The 19,807-nt window shown below is 36.1% G+C and overlaps 1 protein-coding gene across 1 annotated transcript in view; it reads right to left on the minus strand.

Annotated features, from left to right (window-relative positions):
• The window catches only part of EEFSEC (eukaryotic elongation factor, selenocysteine-tRNA specific), a 120,472-nt gene that overhangs the window by 50,772 nt on the left and 49,893 nt on the right, over positions 1-19,807 (minus strand). The window contains exon 5 of the mRNA XM_062008599.1: positions 4,629-5,264. Within this exon, the coding sequence (XP_061864583.1) occupies positions 4,629-5,264 (636 nt within the window). The remainder of the gene's footprint in view (positions 1-4,628; positions 5,265-19,807) is intronic.

Here is a 19,807-nt window from a genome sequence, read left to right on the forward strand (position 1 = left end):
TCTCTGCCCATAGAAATGCAAAGAGCTGACTGGGGAGCAGCCTGTCTCCAGCAGCACAGGACCAAGGACAACAGTCATCGTCATTTGCTTGTCTCCAACTCCAGAGGCTGCTGACCTATCACAGTTCAGCAAGCCACATTAACAGCCACCACTATATGCAGACTCAAAAGGACAAGCTTTCCTGACAGCATCTCATTTGCTCTTATTTTCCCACTAAGGTTCTCATATGCTCCTTAAGGCAACACTGGTGTTCACAATAGCACTTTCAGCCTTGCTTTTACTTTTTTTATCAGTACAAACCACTCACTCTTTTTCTTACCAAAAGTACATTTGTCAGGCAGCCAAGGTTTTGTGAAAAAGAACTGTCCAGAGGGTGACAGTCTCTGTCTCCACACAACCATGCCAGAAAGATACTCAACAGAAACTTCCACTTAACTTCTCCCCTCTCTCAAGTCCCTTCTGCAAAAGTGGACTAGTATTTTACATTATTCTAGAATCAGCAAGTTGAGCAAATACAAAGCTTTGCCAGTACCATCTTAGTTCTGAGAGAAAGGCTGATTTTGATTTTCCTTAAAAAGTAATCCCTAAAGACTTATTCTAACCCCAAACCAAATCTGGTCTAAAGCAAAGCAGTAGCATTCACACACTTCTACAACAGTTTAAAAACAACAAATCAGATAAAAACAATAACCGCAGTTTGACTCATGTAACTTTTTCCTGACCAATCCCAGCATGGTTAGAAGCAAGTTTCCTGCACTATGCAGCATCTCAGACAATACTAACTTAACCAAAAAAGCAGATGATGAATGTCTTAAAGGCTAATTTCTTCAGATACCACAGCAATGCATACCTGAGAATTAAAATATATATACATATAAATAAATCGGCAGCTAAATACGCAAGGATGGGGACAAAAAGGTTCAAGGACATACTGCAGAGGTAAATTAAAAGATCCTGGTGAAGGACAGTAATCGGGTCTTGATTCTTTCATTCCCAGTGCTCCACGCAGTATTAAAGAAGCAAAATATGAAAAGGAAACAAAGAAGTGTAAAGGTACTTGGATTTTTGTAGAACATTTACCACCACTTGAACAGATGAATAAAACCAGGAAGCTCAGGAACGAATATTCACTAAAGTGTATTAATTTCAGTGTTTTACTTTTCAAAAGTATGGTGTCTGCCCAGTTAATGGATCTGATTTCTACATGAAACAGTAAAAATGTCACAGTTGCTCTAAAAGAATCAAAAAGCCTTTGAGAATAAATATTGTTCTTTTATTAAAAAATAAATCTTAAAATCCAGGAGGGCACTGTGCATAAGGGGCACAAGAGAAAGTACTGTGATGCTGAAACTTAATGAATTTACAATTCTTACTATTCCATCAGTGCTCTGAAATTAATCACAACAGGAACAAAAAGCCAAACCGTAAATGCCTGATTTCTCCTGGGTAAACTAGTAGTTAAACTGCAGGGAATTTATTTTAATTCAGCAGCAAGCAGGGGGGTTTGGGAGAGCCCACATCAGATCAGCAGCAACGTTTTACAAACCGGCAGTATTGAATTCCACCACAACTCAGCTACAGGAGCATGTTTCCACCCCATGCTAAACCCGATGTGGCGGACATTACACACCCCTGCCTCCCTCTCTCCCAGCCTTTCAGGAAGCTACGAAGCTAATTTTCTCCAGCAGCATTCTCTGGAGGAAAAGTTCACATCTTGTGAAGGTAACATGTATTTTTTAATTATTATTATATTTTATGCCTCCCCAGGGAAGGTGAGGAGGGGGAGCTTCCTTGCTCAACAGAGAAAGAAATTTTCCTGTATCGGTGCCAAGAATAGACACCCTAAATTCAGCGATCCTAATCTCCAGCCATCCATCAGCAGCAGGGTGGGACCAGTTGATTCAAATTTTCTATTAGCTAGTGACTTTGTGTACTAAAATAAGTTGCTGTACCACCCAATTGTTCTGTTGCTCTCAGCTCTGCAAAAGCACAGACTTAACAGTTGCTACCTCATCCAGTGCTGAAAGTACCTCCCTAATAGGCCCTTCACAACTGACAGAAGCCCACCAAATCTCGAGTCCCTGCGTGCCCCTGTGACTTTACACAGTGAGCATTTCTTACATTTGCCCTGTTACTCTTTTGGCACATAGCAGAGAAATTGCCAACTCCGAGAATCTACAGTAGCACTGGAGGCAGAATCTGAAGACAAACCTAACCTGCACACAGACTATTCAATGGCAACTGTTCATTCACAAGGCCAATTAGTATTCACATAGATAGTAATCAAGGCCCATATATAAGACAAACTGTATGACAGATGAAGACAAGATAAAATATAGAGCCGAGAGCTTTAGTAAGAGGCATGGGAAGATATCAAAACAGTTCACTAATATATCAGCCTAATATATTACTCTGTTGGTCAAATATTAAATAACCTACATTCATTGGTTATTTTCAGAATGTAGAGTTTGATTAAACTTGTTGTATTATTACTAAAATCAATATCAGAATACATAGACTGAGAAAAGGTTTGACAATAACAATAGTAAAACCAATTAAAAATGCATGGCATAACAGCAAACCATTAACCCAATCAAATCACTCATACTCACAGAGTTGTTACTCTGCAAGCTTTCGACTCCCGTGGACTAGTGCCACATATTGGAAGCAAAGCCCAAGAAAGAATTTGAGACCACTTCATTTCAGTTAAACAAAACACAAACAGCATCTGTCTCCATGGGTCACACAAACTTCTGTTCTCATTCATATTCCTCTTGCCACAGAGAAACAAAAGGAGTTGAAGAGCCAAGTCTCACTGGATATTAGTTGCATGAGCTGTGCACGAGTGAGTAGATTTTTAACAAGATAAAGGCAAACGTTTCATGAGTTGAGATAGCCCTAGAAGTGTCAGAGGGATTGGATCCTGACACACAAATTTGGTCTAGAGCTTCTCTGTAGCTTAGAGGACAGAATACTTTGGACCTATTGTTCTTATTCAGCATCAGTCAATAAGAACAGCAGCTGGCCATTTCAAATAAAGGAAACCATACACCTGCTACCAAAATACTGAACAGGTCTGATTTTGGGTGTCCCATATAACCCATATTAATAGGGATAAATTTTTCAGAAAGCTACAGATATTCTCCTTCTAACTACCTTCCTTCTTACTGACAAAACTGGCATCCAAAAAACCAACACACCACAGGTCTGTTTTAAAAGAATGTCCTCCAAAGGCAGGGCTAGAAATTCAAAGGAGGGGTTTTTTTTTGTCCAAGAAAGGCTGAACCAGCAACATAGAAACCTCAGAGAAAAGAGGGAAATACAAACTGCCTGTTCCATCAATTAATGTAGTGAGGCATTTAGAAGAGAACCTCACTATATATTAAAAAAAAATCATGCCCTGACAGGGACCTTGATTTATTATTATTAAAACAGTAAAGCAAACAAACAAAAAGTATTCAAGAAGTCTGCACTATAAATTGTAAACATGGTAAGGTGTGCTAAGTGTTTAGTCCCCTGTAGTAAAGTAAGGAGAGATACTATGCAGCACTCAACACAGCTTTAAGGAATTTTTAAAATAAGAACGCTAAACATTTTGTTCAGCCAGGTTTTGCATTAGGAAAATATAAATTAACAGTTCTTTACCCAAAAGTTAATAAGAATACCTACCACACTAAAATAATCAAGTAAACATTTGCTTAACTTTACATCAACTTTGCTCATCCAGAAGTAAGCAATTGTATTATTCATATACTGCACACCTTCGCCTAAACCATTCATCGTGAAAAATTTCACAACGGGATTTATAAACAAATGGTTCACCACCAATTACTGAAAGGTAAACATCACCAAGATTGAACTTAGAGACAGCAATGTAATAATACCAGCCACTATAGAGAGTATACCTATCCATATTAAAAGGACAGTAATTCTTACTGTAGATGCTAACTCCTCTGGAAAGCGCTTCTATTTTCTGACACAACAAGGAGGGCCAAGTACACACACTACAGCAGATTAATATCTGTGCAACATGCAAACAAGCATGCATTACTCAGTGCTTAAAGTTTTCCACGACAAGCTTGATCTCAACTTCAGCATGCTATACTCTGTAAGGCATCCTGTAGGAAGATTCATCTTAATATATCTCAATAATTAAGGTTCCTATTAATAAAATGTGAAAATGCATTAAAATTGCTGTTTTCTTATTTAATCTAATGCTACTTTCTATTTGTTTTACTCTGCCTTTATCTTTTCAATGTAATGCAGAATAACTGTAGTAGAAAGCTATTAGTTTTGTCAGCTGGGAAGAGAACAGATGAGACACTTAGGAAGGTATACAAACAAAGCAAGTTTGAAGGAAGAACAGAGTGGCTAGACAACAAAAGCAACAGTGAAAAACAGCATCAAATTACTCAGCGTTGCATTGAACTGAATAAACTAGTCAGTTTTGCACAGTTAATTCTGACTGTTTGCAAACAGACAAGATGCAGTAATATAGTAGGTAAACAAACATAAGAAAAACGTATATAAAGATGCTGGAACACTGAAAATTCTGCAGCCCATAAATACACTTACATAGAATAGGTATTTTTTCCCTTTCCCCTGTATAGACTAAAGAGACAGCTTACCCTTTCCACTTGTCCTTCTTTGTGCTTCAGCTTGTACACTTTCAGCTTTGGAAGGAAAGTCTCCGTGTAGTTCTTGTCTTCCATTCCTTGGAGCAGTACCCCGTGGAACGCCAACCTGCAAGTATTGGTGTGAATATCTGTATCCAGCTTGGAGCCAATCACAAGGCACAATTTAGGACAAGTGACTGGTTTTTCAAATTCGAGCAAAGCCCATTGTTGTCTTGGGAGCTGGACTTCTGCCTGGTCGTTTTCTTTGTTCTCTGAAGAATTTGAGTCCTTGGATAAATATTCCTCTTGATAAAGATAATCCTTTTCAAAATCAAAAACATTTTCTTGAGTTTCTTCATTGAAGTTATCAGGGGCTGGACTGAAAAACATCACTCTTCCCATAACTGTCTCATGACCAACTGTGATATGGAACTTGGCCTTGGTCTGAAGAGCTCCTCGAAAATACTGGATTTTCTTTACAGCAATTATTGCAGCATGGATGGTGTGAAGTGTTTCTGGGGTGCAAATAAGGCCTCGTTCTAGTAGTTTGGGGTCAAACTGAGTTACACAGATACCTACTCTATCACCTTGCATAGCGTAAGTCACAGGATTATGGAACATCTGCATGGACTTGACTTTCTTTGTCACCTATTGAAGAAAGAGCAAGAAAAAAATGAAGTAATTAGCTGCACATAATGCGTCCCAAGCACAAAGCCACATATCACATCCTGCTCTCTTCTAAGATGACTGACCTAGAAGAGTCCACATCTCAAAAAGCAGAAAGTGAACAGACTGAGAACATACTCCATCATCTAAAATTACCACAGGTTTGAGCCTCTTAGCTTACTCCTGTTCACGAGAACACAAGATTATCATGGCTACAGTTATGTTGGTATTTACATCATCCATGCTGCAACACCTACACTCTACCTGCAATTCTCATGCACTCCCCCAAGTACCTGCACAACCAAAAGTGTAGCACTACAATACCCATCCATGCATCTATGTCACTGTTTTCCCACCTCTTTCATACACTTCTTTGGCTTCGTTGAATTCAACTGTAAATGGTTAGAACAAAAACTCTTTCCTTACAATATATTTGTACAAGGAGCATAATGATATCTTGTAAACCATCAATGCAAAATAATTAGTAGTCCAAAAATCCAGTCTCCTAGTCTATGATATTTCAAATATATATTCTATTTCTTTTTTTTTTTTAAAAAAAAAAAGGCCTCAAAGCTTCCTTGCAAAGATTTGAAAGTTCATAAATATATGTCTAGCATCACTGTCACTAAGATGTAGGCTTCCACCTGTTAGGATGGTCACAGAAAAGCACAGCACCGGCTAGCACTTGAATTCAAAATTTATTTACCTCTTCAGAAATAACATAAAAGTTTGACCTTAATGACCTCAATATTGTATTACTTATTTTAAGGAGTTCTCATGGAAAAGGGAAGAATATAAAGCTTTTAAAGAAGAAATAAGCTTTTAAAGATCAGTCTAGGCTCAACTTGATCAGACTAAACCATTTCAGTTTATAAAGGCTTCATTTTGGCTTTTCTTTCAGTTCTGCAAACCATTCAGACACATGAAGGGATATATATTGCATTACACAACCTACTGAAAATCAGCACTTCATGCTGACCTATCCAGTATCTTGTAGATGATTTATATCAGCCCATCTATATTTGTTTCCAATGTAAACACTTTTTCACCTTATTTCATGATATCTGTTCTTCTATCTAAAGTTTCCCTAGACATATTCGAGGACAGAGAAAAACAAGTGGGAAAAACACATTGAAGCCCATTCCTTTTTTTCCTACATGTTCTCAGCACCATAATCAATTGTAAAAAGAGTATATGGTACGGTATCTTAACCAACCATAAACTCTGTTCTAGGAGTATAAAGTATTCAGGAATTAAAATCTGACCAGAACAACGCTAGAGCGCTCTTAGGTGATTGGGGGTGGTGGATTAGATCACACAAGAACTTAGTTGGAACTGCCATCTCCTTCAAAAGGTCAGATGTGGAACCAGCAGAGAAGTGAATCAGTGAGTTGATCTGCACCCACTGGATCAAGTAACAAGAGCCAGAGTAGCTTTAAATCATCAGCTTCCTGTTTTCTGAACAGACCCTCAACATCGATACAGTATTTCATTCCATTTCACTCTGACCTCGACTGACAGAGACATTCGTCCACGGCTTAAAATCCTCCAAATGTAGGGTTTTTCTTCAAAAGACTGAAGTATATAACTAAAATTCATCTTTGTTTTCTCTGGCCTTTAAAATACAATCCTGGAAACACTGAAAAAGATGCAACTGGTCCTCAGTATTAGATTTGTTTCTCTTATGCATATCTAGTTTCCCTATGTAAGGGATCCCCACAAGTTATGGCACAGTTCTAAACTTTCACATATTTTCTTTAGCTTTACAGCAACAGAAATACTGAGGAGTTGAAGTTCAGTCACTCAAATCCACCCATCTACCAACAGCAGGATGTTAAATACTTCAGGAACATTCTGTCCTGAGCAATAGGATTTGTAACTGAGATCAGTTATGACCTTGGGCATTTCTTTGCATTTATTTCAAGCATCCAATTTTTGTTGTGCAAATGCTGTCTGTAAAACAACTTTTACATCAAAACTTGTACTTTTTTTCCATCTTGTCCATGAAAATAATGTAAGGATCATTCCAGCAATCCACTAAATAGACACAGTTTACTCTTCTTTTGGTGAATTAAGCATTTAGACATGGACAGGAAATGAACAATATTGAGTGCAACTTTAAAGAGACAGATCTTATTGCATACAAACAACATAGGTAAACAAGGAAAACTTGGATACCATTATAAAACTTGCTAGAAACTTCACTAAGAAATTCACTCATGTTTTGTCTTCCAATAATGGCACAAGGGAATTGATTATATCTCACCATACAAATCAAGAGCCATGTGTTGAAACCTTACATCACTAGCAAAGGTATTTGTTTCACTTTTAAAATTTTATTTGTATAATCACATTAATGTTCCTAAAGCATTATGTAAAAGTCTATAAAAAAGGGTGAGAAAGAAGTTTATTTGTTCAAATGTAGATTAAAAAAAATGCAAAACAGAAATCAGAAGCACACAAACAGTTCAGCCCTGGAGATAAACAAATGTATTCAATATAAGAAATGAAACAGTTATATGAAGACCAAAGGAAAAGCCCACTAAGATTTTCAAAGCTGTTTAGTACAGACTAATAGAAAACAGGACACAGAAAAAGTCTACTAATGACTTTTTCCCCTGATATGTCAGAGCATCCTTTCCTTTATTTATCCAACTTCCATTAAGTTATCAACCACATGCCATTGCTCATAGCTTCTTTAGATAAGAACCTGGTCATTCTACTGCCTCCCAATGCTGTCAGTGCATCTTTCTGATACGAAAGATACAACCACCATACTTCCCTGTAATTCTGATGAGAAATTGCAAAGTTCAAATAATTAAGTCTCAATATGCTCTTAGGGAAAATACTGATTATAAATGCAGAATTTATGAAAGGAATATCACATAAGTATTAGAAAAAACAGATACCACTTCAAACACAGATGACTCCGACCAGTTTAACATAAAGATTACATCTCAAAGCCCAGTTGTTAAGAGCTGCATCTTCAAATTTACATCCAAGAAGGAAAAGGAATTGATAAACAAAGAAAGAATTATTTCAGCTCTGAGATTTAGAAACAGAGCAAGTTTGCCTGAATTAGTACCCAAACAAGAAAAAAACCCAACTAAACCAACCCTTGGGAGGCATAAACTAATCATGCATTGCAGTCAAGTGCCAAACACAAAAACCCCCCATCTTTTAATATCATCCAGCAGAAGTGCCTCCTTACAGCTGAAGAAGACTCGCAAACTAAGGTCCAACTGCATAACCAAACTGCATCTCTTCTCTGTTGCTTTTGAAAGCAAGTACCACCTTCCTCTCTTCTCTCTACTACAAATACAAATAAAGAAAGGGCATCACATATTCCTGCTTCGAGTATAATCTCTTGGGTTGGTCAGAGAATATCAAGCCACACTGTCAAAAAAATACAGCCTACACATCTGAAAGGCTATCACAGCTTCTAGTTTTTAGACAACCCTTGTCTAAATACCTATACTGAAACTAAACAAAGCTCTAATTCAGACATAAAATTGTTCTTAGATGTAAGCAGATATTTTCACAAATCCTGTCCTAAACATGAAGAATGACAGTTTCTCTGCTTTATGAAGGATGGCCATTCACAAGCAGAGCCGAGTCCTATAGATGAGTAAGCAGCAACATATACTGTTAAGAATGATTCTTTTAATTTTTAAAAGTGAAGTTTATAAAAGCATTCACCATATGACCAATGCAGTGCTTATGTAATGCTACACAGATGGTATCGGATTTTATTTAATATACACCTCCTCCTGATAAAATAACAGCACAGCCTGAAGAGTCTGCATTGCAACACTGGAATAAAGCAACACAAAAAGGGATACTAAAATCCCTTTAGCTTATTTCCTTTCACGGCACCCAAAATATGGCTATGCACTCGGTAAAGGAGCAGGTCAATGAACTTACTCTCATGATGCTCTCCTTTGACGCTGTAATTTTAATCTGAATTACATGTATGCTGTATTCATGTCTACAACCACAAATCAAAAATTAGCAAGTGTTAAGATTAAGATTTTGTACAGAAAGTTAAGTGACCTTCTTTGTCTATGTATTCTCCTATAGTCTTTAAGTGTATAGTCTCAAATTTTTTCAACAGAACCATATCCACCCCACGTACAGGCTGGACAAAGCTCACTGACTAAGAAAACTATCCTCCATTTTCTTCTCGTAACTGAACTGCTCCAAATTCCTTATTTACTGTAAACCATCCAATTCACACTATATTGCATGTATGCTATCTTACTGGAGCATTTATTTGGTGAATGTCAGTACTCTTGCCACCCTTGTGATATAACATGTCGTTGTGCCTCACTGCAGATATGAAACTCAACTGTATCATTTTGCACACTCTAAATTCAAGAAAAAAAAAAAAGACCAATCTTTCAAAGCCAAAGAGTGATTTTTCAGAATGTTTCTCATTTCAAAGCCATTTTCCTCATGCAAGCAAAGCTTCCAATAGCCTCAACAGCTTCAGCCAGTTTTCAATTTGCACCAAAATCCTCAAATTCAACCCATACCTCCCCAACTTTCACATGAGCACATTGTGTGAGATGTTACTCAAGCCTTAAAGTCATGACTCTCCTGTCTCTACATTTTGCCACAGAAAGCAAGCAGGCAGGTCGAGCATGATTTGCCTTTGCAGTATTTCCTAGTAATTACATGTTCTTCATAATCTTTTTGGCTTCCACCTCTTACATTTCCTTCTCTACCTGGGATTCACAGGGAAACACCAAGATCACCAGGCCTTAACATACCTTTATTTCCCTTCTGCATTGCCTCTTATAGGTTTGGGCAAATCTGTTCATATAGGAGAGGATCCCCTTTTAGTCCTCTGGCCAAAAGAGTGTTACAGCTGTACATGTTGAATACCTGAGGCTGTAGGTAAGGAAGAGATGACCACACTCCAAGGATATGTGAAAAGCAGCAGAAGCCAAGCACCTACTATATATCCTTTCCTCTCAAAATTAATAAAAATCTCACAGGTTTTTTGTAACTGAAAAAAAAATCTTAAGATACCAGCTGTCATAAATTAGTTGGTATTGCTTGTGCCATCTATCTCTACAGATAACAAAGTATGCATTTTAAAAGCATAATATACTGGCAATGGATTTAGCCAGCAAGTATCTAGGCAGAGAATGTCAGACCCATAGTAAAACTATGACATAGAATAAGCTTTACATTCACATATCAATTCAAATTTCTGCAATTTGTAAAAAATAATATAACAATAGAACATTTTTCAAAGAAAAAAGTCAAAAAATAAAAGTCAAGACCAATGCAAAATCATAGGTTGAAGTCTGCCAGAAATTTTCTTCTTCCAACTGTATTATTTTTTTCCAAATAGATTTAGGTTTAGAACAATAATAATACTTTTATCTGAAGACTTCAAAGTCACATGCAAAAGAATGTATCACAGTAAACACAGGGTTGGAGGTTTTATAGAAAAACTTCTGCTGTGATTTTTTTTCTTCTTCTTTTAAAGAAATTTCTTTACTACCAGTCTTTGAAAGCATAAAAAGGGAGGAAACTATAGGGTAAATAAGCCAAACTTTTACATGTAGGGAACATTTGGAGCTTTGTGAGAAGGCTAGTTTTGGTAGAATGTGTGACATATAGCCCAATGTGAGTAATACTATATCTCAAATAAAAATCAGCCCATGAATATACATAATCCAAAAGGTAATTCTCCCAATCTCTGAAATGTAATGGAGCCACTCTAGATCACTGAGGCATGAATATTTACCGTATTCAGGCTTTACTGCTCTCGATCTGGGTTCAATTTTGCAAATTAAAATGAAGGCTCTGTGGATAGAGAGATTAAAGAAGAGCATCCCAAAGCCTGCCTGTTTCCTTGGTGTGGTAGCGGTGATCTGGTTACCCTTCTGTTAGGTTATTTCTTTTTACTTAATGGAGTAGGTCAAAAGCAATTGAGAGTGGAAAGAGGAGGTCATTATTGGGTCATAACCTTGGAGTTAAAGGCTCACTAAGGAAAACAAACACAGAGTGAACATAAAGCTGCATTTAAAAACAAAACCTATAATGAAAAATAATATTTTCAGCTCTTTTCACTTCTATTTTGATAGGTCAAGGGGAAAAATAAGAACAGAGTTCTTTTTGCTTATGACTTTCTCATGAACAAAATTCTCCTGTCCCTTGTTAATAATAAGCTCGTTAATAGAAGTCATGATTTATACAAAATGAAACAAAGGTGATGAATAATTACAGAATTATCTGGTAGGCTTCATTAGCTGTGGCAAGCGTTAACATTAATCGTGATGATTTGTACATTTTCTAGGAAATACTCACAGAATATAAACACAACAGCACTCCAGTGCAATGCAGCAAAAAAGGAAACACAAGTATGTATATCGGTACAAATCAAACAATACAGTACTGCTCCTAGTGAGTTCCTTGTGGTGATTACAAACAAAACAAAAGCTACCTCTGCTATGAGAAGAAAAAGGAATCAATTGCTATCAGACAAGTGTTTTTCACAACATATCTTTTTGGTTTATGAACTAAAAAACAACGGGTATACAAAAATCTTTACAGCTTTTCCTTGAGGATGGAATTTTTTTTTAGTGGCAAATTTTAAAGAGTTCAGCTGGTGAGCAAATCCTAATACAAATGAGTAACAGTGACTAGATGAGTAAATTTATATCCTCTGCATTGTACTATTTTTTCAAAATCTAAGATGCTAAGTCTAGAGTAAAGAACAAATGGATTTATCCCTACCACCTTGGCAAGTAATACTAAGCTATTAAAGGAACAAAGCAGTATGGTGCAAAGTTCAATATAGTAAAAACAAATTCTAAAGCACAGATACATGGTGAAGAATAGTCAGGTTTGCAGTAATGATTCTGATTAATCCATTCACATGCAGCTGGGGTAGAAGGGCAGAAAAATGGGGGAGAAAACTGGTGAAAGAATGAAGAGACTATATGTTATGAAACTGGAAATAAAGCCAAAACATAATGGTCATCAGCTAGCAAAACCAGCTTTTCCCATACAGAGGTGCCATGGGATCTCTTATGAAACAAGAAATTCACACTTTTTTGCCTCTGAGCTACATCTTGGTACCAAAGGGTTACTGTACTTTGAAACCTTCACCAACGGCCTTACTAAACATTTAATATTTTTCTTTCTGCTTTCTTAAAGGCCCCAGATGTGTTCTTGTAGATCAAAAGAGACCAACTTATAAAGTTAAACGAAATCAAGGGCTTTTGTTCCGAGGCATCGTTGCTGAACTAATTATTCCTGGATGTTGTTTAATGAAATAGCGGTGCCATATATTAAAACGGTTAACAGGATGAGTTGCGTGAGTTATAGGAAAGGTCTGATCTGGGATTATAAATTTAAGGTTTTCTTCAAAGGAGATGAAACAAACTACTCGCAACTCCCCAGTCCTTTCTGTCACTGGAAGACTGAAATAAACGAACACAAAAATGTATGAAAGCTGAAATATCATTCTACATATTTACCTGACCCTGAATGATGTGGAACTAAAGATGGGGGAGTTAAAGAAAAAACTCTTGAGATTCTTTGAGATGAGAAAATGAAGATCTAAGTTATCCTGTGGATTCCCTGAATGCTACAAAGCACAAGTTAAAACAAGTATTGGTAAAGTCTTCATTTTAGGTGTACATATGCAAACCAAGAAAGGATTTCCCCATGTTAAAATGCCCAATAGTTACACTAGAGCAATTATTAAGATATTTATTAACAGGGAAAGGAGGTAGGGTGTGTATGGTGGTAAGCCAAGAGCTATTCCAACATCAAATTACCACTGTTATTCTGCAGCCTCCAACTACATTAATAGTTTTGCTAAAATGTTTATTTATCTATGTATTTACCTTACTAAGGAAAAAAAAAAGACTATCAAAGATTCCTAAGGACATCTCAGACTAGGAAGGCAACTTTTCAGAACCAATGGCTTTCATGCATTTAGACAATAAACACTTCACTTCCCTACTGATAGTCTCTTCTGTGTTTGTATTTTATAGCCTGACACAGGCCAACCCAACACTTGACACCTAATTAACAGACCTAGGAGCTGGAGGTCCATATATTGATCACACTAAATGGGATTAGTGCGAAATAAAAAGTTCAAAGGGTCTTGACCAAACTTCACCACAGCCCAGCTGTGACAGCTGCTATGAATTTGTGTATCCAATGCCCCACATTTTTATTAAGAGGGGTCTAGTGCACAAGAGTATGCAGTAGCCTATGAGATCACAAAGGTTCACCTAACAATGTCAGGCTCTGTAACTGTAGTGACTGACTGAAGGAAAAATCCTCTTGCTTGTTTGCATAGGTCTTTTTGATTAACTCATGAAAAGGGTCCCTCACCTCTGATACAACAAGCATTTACAATAGATGTAGAGTTGCGACTTCTTTGCCTCTCCAGGATTTGTTAGCTCACTATGGAAGAGCTGTCCAATTTGAAACAATCCCTAGGTTTGATTATAAAAACAATAATTCCTGATACGTGCTGCAAGCATACCTATTATATTCTGACAATGACAGTCAGGAGCTGTATTCAAATGATAGAATTCCAAACTATTATCTTCTAAACACACTGTATTTGCCTAAACCTGTCAGCTGTCATCAGGTGAATAAATATTTCTATGCTTTACATTCACACACTTGTTAGTGGCAGTCCTATTGACATGAGTTTTTTAAACCTTCATCAAGATCAAAGAAATTATTACTTTCACCAACATACTTTGGTATGTCTGAGTATCTGTGCAAATTCATCTCTTACTTAAAAGAAGTTGCCTCATTTTCTAGTATTAAATTACCAGACATCTAGAACAAATACAGGAAAAATACTGCAAGTCAGAGATGGGAACAACTCCATTGTGCAGAGATGTGTAAGCATCACGGAGAAACAGTGAATGGTCAATGGGATTCTCTTGGCTAAAGTGATGTTTACCAAAATATCAATTATGAACAAATCAATGAATGAATCATAACAAATTAATATTAACAATTAACAAATTAACAAAATTAACAATTCAATCAATGAATCATAACAAATTATGAACAAATTATGATCAATAACGAACAAATGAAATTTTGCTTTTATTGGTGCTTTTATTTACTGATTTAAGGATTCACTCTGTCAGAATATTTAAAAAAAAAAATAATTGAGGGATATCTGTTCTGGTAGTTTATGTACCAATAAGAAGGAAATCACCATCAGTCAAGAGGAAGAAGTGAGAAACAGCTATTAAATTATAAATCATTTGAATCCATTGCAGATCTTTTATAAGGAAGCTAAATATGGTCTATGAAGGGACCTTAAAAATAGGCTGTGGTTGTAACATGCACGTGCAATAAACAAGACATCATTAGAGCCATCATGCAAAAATATCTGAGAGCAGATCACCAATGACTGAAGGCTGGTGAAAGTAAGGAGGCCAACCTGAATCCTATGAAACAGGAGTGGATGGTTATTGCTGGTATGTAAAGATATTTCATGTAGTAAAGAACAATCTTTGAACACTTTATGCAGTATTACAGCATGCCAAAACCATCTTTTCTTGCCTCTTGTTTCTCTCTTTTTCTATCTATGTATATCTCCCAATACATTTCTTTCCTTGCAGACTCTTCCACTTCCTATTGTTTGGGTCTCACAGCTGTTGCATGCTCAGTCACACATGCTAAGACAACCTTCACTGAAGCGGCCAATGACATTTCAAAGTACCACAATTCGGCTTCAAAATTAACATTCCAAGAGTGGAAGATTTCACATGTCTCTGCTCTGTGCACTCAGGACTAGAAAACTGCAACTGTCACATCTTCACAGTCTTGAAAGCTAAAACCTTTTCTTTTTCAATTGAAGTAGAAATTATATGTAATCCAAAGTGTGCAGGCCATAAGAAATTGCTTGAGGATGACTGGGTCCAGTCCAAAGGAAGCTTATCTAGCCTATCCACCAAGGCAAAAATTTTTACTTATTCATTGTATTATTTAGGTTGGAGGGGTTTTTTGCCAGTGTAGTTTTAAAAGTTCCATCAGAAGTACTTCTTCATGACTATATTTCCTCATTTGCAGATTTTTTCAAGGTAATCACTAACTCTCACACCTCCCATCCCCCCAAAATATTAGGGGATTATATACATCCTCAACAGGGCAAAACTGCATCATGACCTTCCTCTCTTGTTAAATTAGATGTAGTTTAATTGTATGCACCTCCTTAATTTCAAATGAGTAAGAAGTGTCCAAGGACAGTCCACACACTCTACAGAGATTGAAAAAAATTGTACAAAATTAAATCACACCCAGTGAGGTTTGCTAAAATCTACTACTAAAATCTAAGAGAGATATCTAGTATCCCAAGAGCATTTTAAAGGGAGACAGGCAACAACCTCCAATTGAAAACATGCACCACTGTAACACTAAAAAGTTGCTGCTTCTTTTTGTACAGTGTCTCCACTAAGGAGACCTCACTGCATTGGCTGACTGTTGCCCAAAACATTCTCCCACGAACCAAAACAGCATTTGCTTTCATCTGTAAGGGCATATTATCACTTAGCTCAGTGCACATCAATGCTGAATTCAGACTGTAACTCCAGAAGTCTCTTAAACACAGCTAAAAGCACTGTGTCTTCCTATGTTACAAGTTCATATTACCTTTATTCTATTTACTGCTCTTCAATAGTAAATATAAATATAGAAGATATTACAGTGAGATTTGCAAGATATGGTTACTTGCAATTTTAGGAGACCGGACTAAGATATGATTTGGGATGCACAAGAGGAGTGAGGGAAACGATAATTTAAACACAGATAAGGTCAAAGAAACAAACAAAAAAAAAAAGCTTTTAATTTGGCCAGTAATACAACTTTCCAAAGTCACTCTAATTCCATGCTTGCTCCAAACTAGAGATCCAGCTTCAAAAATCAGTAAAGTAGAAGTGTAAGGAAAAAAAAAGATATATACATTAAATACTTAAGCATACATTCTATCCTATTTCATATTTGATATGTAACATATGTCAATTTCATAATGCTTTAGCATATTAGATTTAAAGGAAAATTATTTCTTTAAAAGGATATTTAATAGACAAAACAGCTGTTAGTCACTTAACATTTTTCTTTCTTTAATAGAAGGCAAAACAATACAATACCACTGGAATAGGCTCCATTCAGTCAGTAGCATCGTTTCTTGCATCCACTTTGGGTATCATATTTTATAACTATGACAGTTTTTTCTCCCTTCTCCTGCAAAAGGTAGGTACAACTTGATGCCTTTATTTTGTTTTTTACTAAAATAGGATGAATTGCACACTGTTTGGAAAACAGTCTACTCCCTTATTTTTCTAAAGATATTATTTTAAAATCCCAAAAGGATGTTAATATTTAACAAGAGCATAGGGTTAGCCTATTAGAATATCAAGTCTGATGTTATCTAATGGCAAAGGCTTATTTCAGTTGCTTCAGAAGAAAAACATGGAATCCCAATACCTTACCAACTGCAATAATGAAAATGAGGTTGTACTGAATTCCAATCTAACCCTCAAATGTGGATTCCAATTACCATGCTCACAGGATGAGTAAAAATATTGACAACATACACCACCTTTTTTTCCTGATAATGTGGTGAACAATGATGCAGAAAATCTTCCACAGATGTAAATCTACAAAGAAAATCTGTTTCCCACTCAAACTTCACTCTTTTTAGTCTTGTTAGACTCTCCAGTGTAAGAACGAGTAAGCTCTCACTCTTCGCAGAAACAAGGGAATGAAAAAGGGATGCTAGTTTGAGGTTTAGCAACAAATAAATAGCTTTGCTGTTATAAATTTCAGTACAAACTTAATTAGTTAAACTTCGCAGGCTTTGTGGTTTAATACACATTCAGCACAAGTAATTTTTCTACAAGTCTTTGGCTCCATCTGCTGACTTTAATATTAAAAAATAATTGATGAGGCTGAAAACAATCTTGCTTTTGGAACACTTAAGTCCTCCACATTTTTCTAAGTGTGGTTCAAAAGGTATAACCTCAATACCTGAAAGTGTGTGGGCTAGTAATTTTATCAGTTAAAATTATCTTGAAGCAATAACATGCCAGCTCTGAGGAAAACGTACCTCAGTGAGCCTGGGATGCACAACAGGTAAACAAACTTTCCTTGGAAGACTGGCTGGAATCAGTTTTAAGCAACAGGTATACATCTGGACATTTATGACACAAAATCACCCAGCAATTAAGTCCAAAATCTGAGAACTGAGATTCTGAGCAGACCAATAAAAAGAACTGAAGATCTAGAACACAATCCTTGTGAGAACTCATTGCAGACATTTGCTCAACACCTGCCTGTGCCTGTTTCAGCTTCTCCCATTTTCACCAAGACGTCTGCTTTGCAGGAACTAAAGCTTGTTGCATTTATGGACAAAGACACAAGAAAAGGTTCAAAAGCTCCAATATTTGCCTGTTCCAGCTCTTATATATTTTTCATTATTGCAGAACTGTGATCATTATCAGAGTGCTATAAACTCAAACTAGATAGAATTTCCACACAAAAAATGGTATACGAGAAATGCATCTAACATGCTCTTCAAATATAGCAGGGGAAAGTCTTAAACTCACAAATGAAAAACAATTACAATACTTCATTGTTTTGTTTGTGGTTTAGTTCTTTTTTTTACAGTTAAACAACTAAATCCATCATTAAATAAAAGCAGCTTGATTTACATGAACACTAAGCTCTTATGGCTGCAAATTATTTGAGTGGGAACTGCAATAAGCAGCATCTCTGACAGTCTGCTTTCCTTTATGACTAACTTTCAGTATTAGAAAAATCTAACAAAAATCACATATACACAAAAAATTCAAACAAGCTCAACTTTCAAGACTGCCTGTGCCACCTCTGCACACTTTGAAAAATATTTTCCTCTCGTTATCAGCGTAGAATACAATCAACCTCTCAAAACAAATCCCACTTATTAAGACTGCTATGTATGGGCAATATATTTTTTTTAACATGCCACTCATATCTTCTGCATCAGCCTACGTCAAAGTCTTTTAGACTTACACAGGTAAAAAACAATAGATGGAATCAATTATTTTTGTGAGAGGATTTATACACATAGTGAAATCTTAACTGTGTTAAAGTTAAGATTAAACAGAATCTGAACCAGACCCTAAAGTTCACTTTTTATCACAAAGAGGTGAAAAAAGCTCATCTTCATAGCTTTATAGAAAATAAACCCCAAACTCCTCTGAAGTGAAAATATATAAAACCCTCTTACATATAGCACACAGCACAGACACTGCAGTTCCCCAAAAGCTTTTTTTAAAGCTATTAAATGTTTATAAAGTCTCCTTCAGAGCTGAGACTGAAACTAAGGAATCCATTACAAAAGCCACTATTTAAAAAAATGAAAACAAAACACATGAATCACAATTCTGTACAAAGATTCCCAAGAAATTCTAATGGTATATGAAACATTAATGAAATGCTACATGAAACTCATTTCTACAATAGCATACTCAGATACAGGTATAAGTCCAATAGGTTCAAAATTATACTTATGCAAAAGTTCACAGAGCGGAAAACTACCACTACACAATTTGAGATTTAGAGACACTTTAAGGAAAACATAATCATGTTTAAACATAAACCTAATCTTCTGCAAATGTCCCATATGCAGGAAAACAGCAATTAAACAAGTATGCATATTGTAAAGCACTGGGCATCATTATAAAAAATTTGATCAATGTATTCTGTCAACACTTAAAATTGTGACTCAAGTAAAAAGCCCTGGTTGGTGTGAGTGTAGCTAGATGACACTGAACAAATGAAAGGTGGGATTAAAACCTTGCTTCTGAGCTGATCAGAAAGGATCTTGTGCATCAGGGACAACAATGTAATGCAAAACAAAAGCAATAACATTATGTTTGATTTGTGGAGTTACGCTCACTGTGCCAGAAAACTTTAACATCATGGATTCAAAATACCATTAACTCAGCCCATATATATTGTGGATATCTAACAGTATGTTTTTACAACTGTTTGTAATGTACATGTCAGATGGCCTAAGCCCTTCTTATGAGTCACACCATAACCACAAAACTATGCCTAAACGTTAACTTTTCTTTCTCCCCCACCCCATATTATGACCCACTGATGTAAAGATTTCTTCGTCCATCTCTCTTCCCATCTATGAATTTTCAAAACATCTTCCTATTACCAACTTCATGCAACACTTATAGGCAACAATTAGAATCCCTCTTATTTAAAAAACAAATGAAAAAAAAAAAAGGAAAACACAAATTCCACTGAAATTTACCTTTTTTTTCTTTTTCTAATGAAATTAAACTAGGAAGCTTGTTTTGACTTTTTTAAATACAAAACACCTCAAAAAGTTCCCACCTCTCTCCTTTTTTTTAATTAACATAACACCTTCATATTCCCATTTGTGGGTTTTACTAGAAAAAGTGTCATTTCTTTAGAAATACTGCTTAGCTTCCTGCCAAAAAAATTCCTTTAAAAATCATTAA

Source organism: Colius striatus, chromosome 15 (genome assembly GCF_028858725.1).
Source record: "Colius striatus isolate bColStr4 chromosome 15, bColStr4.1.hap1, whole genome shotgun sequence".
Lineage (NCBI taxonomy): Eukaryota > Metazoa > Chordata > Aves > Coliiformes > Coliidae > Colius > Colius striatus.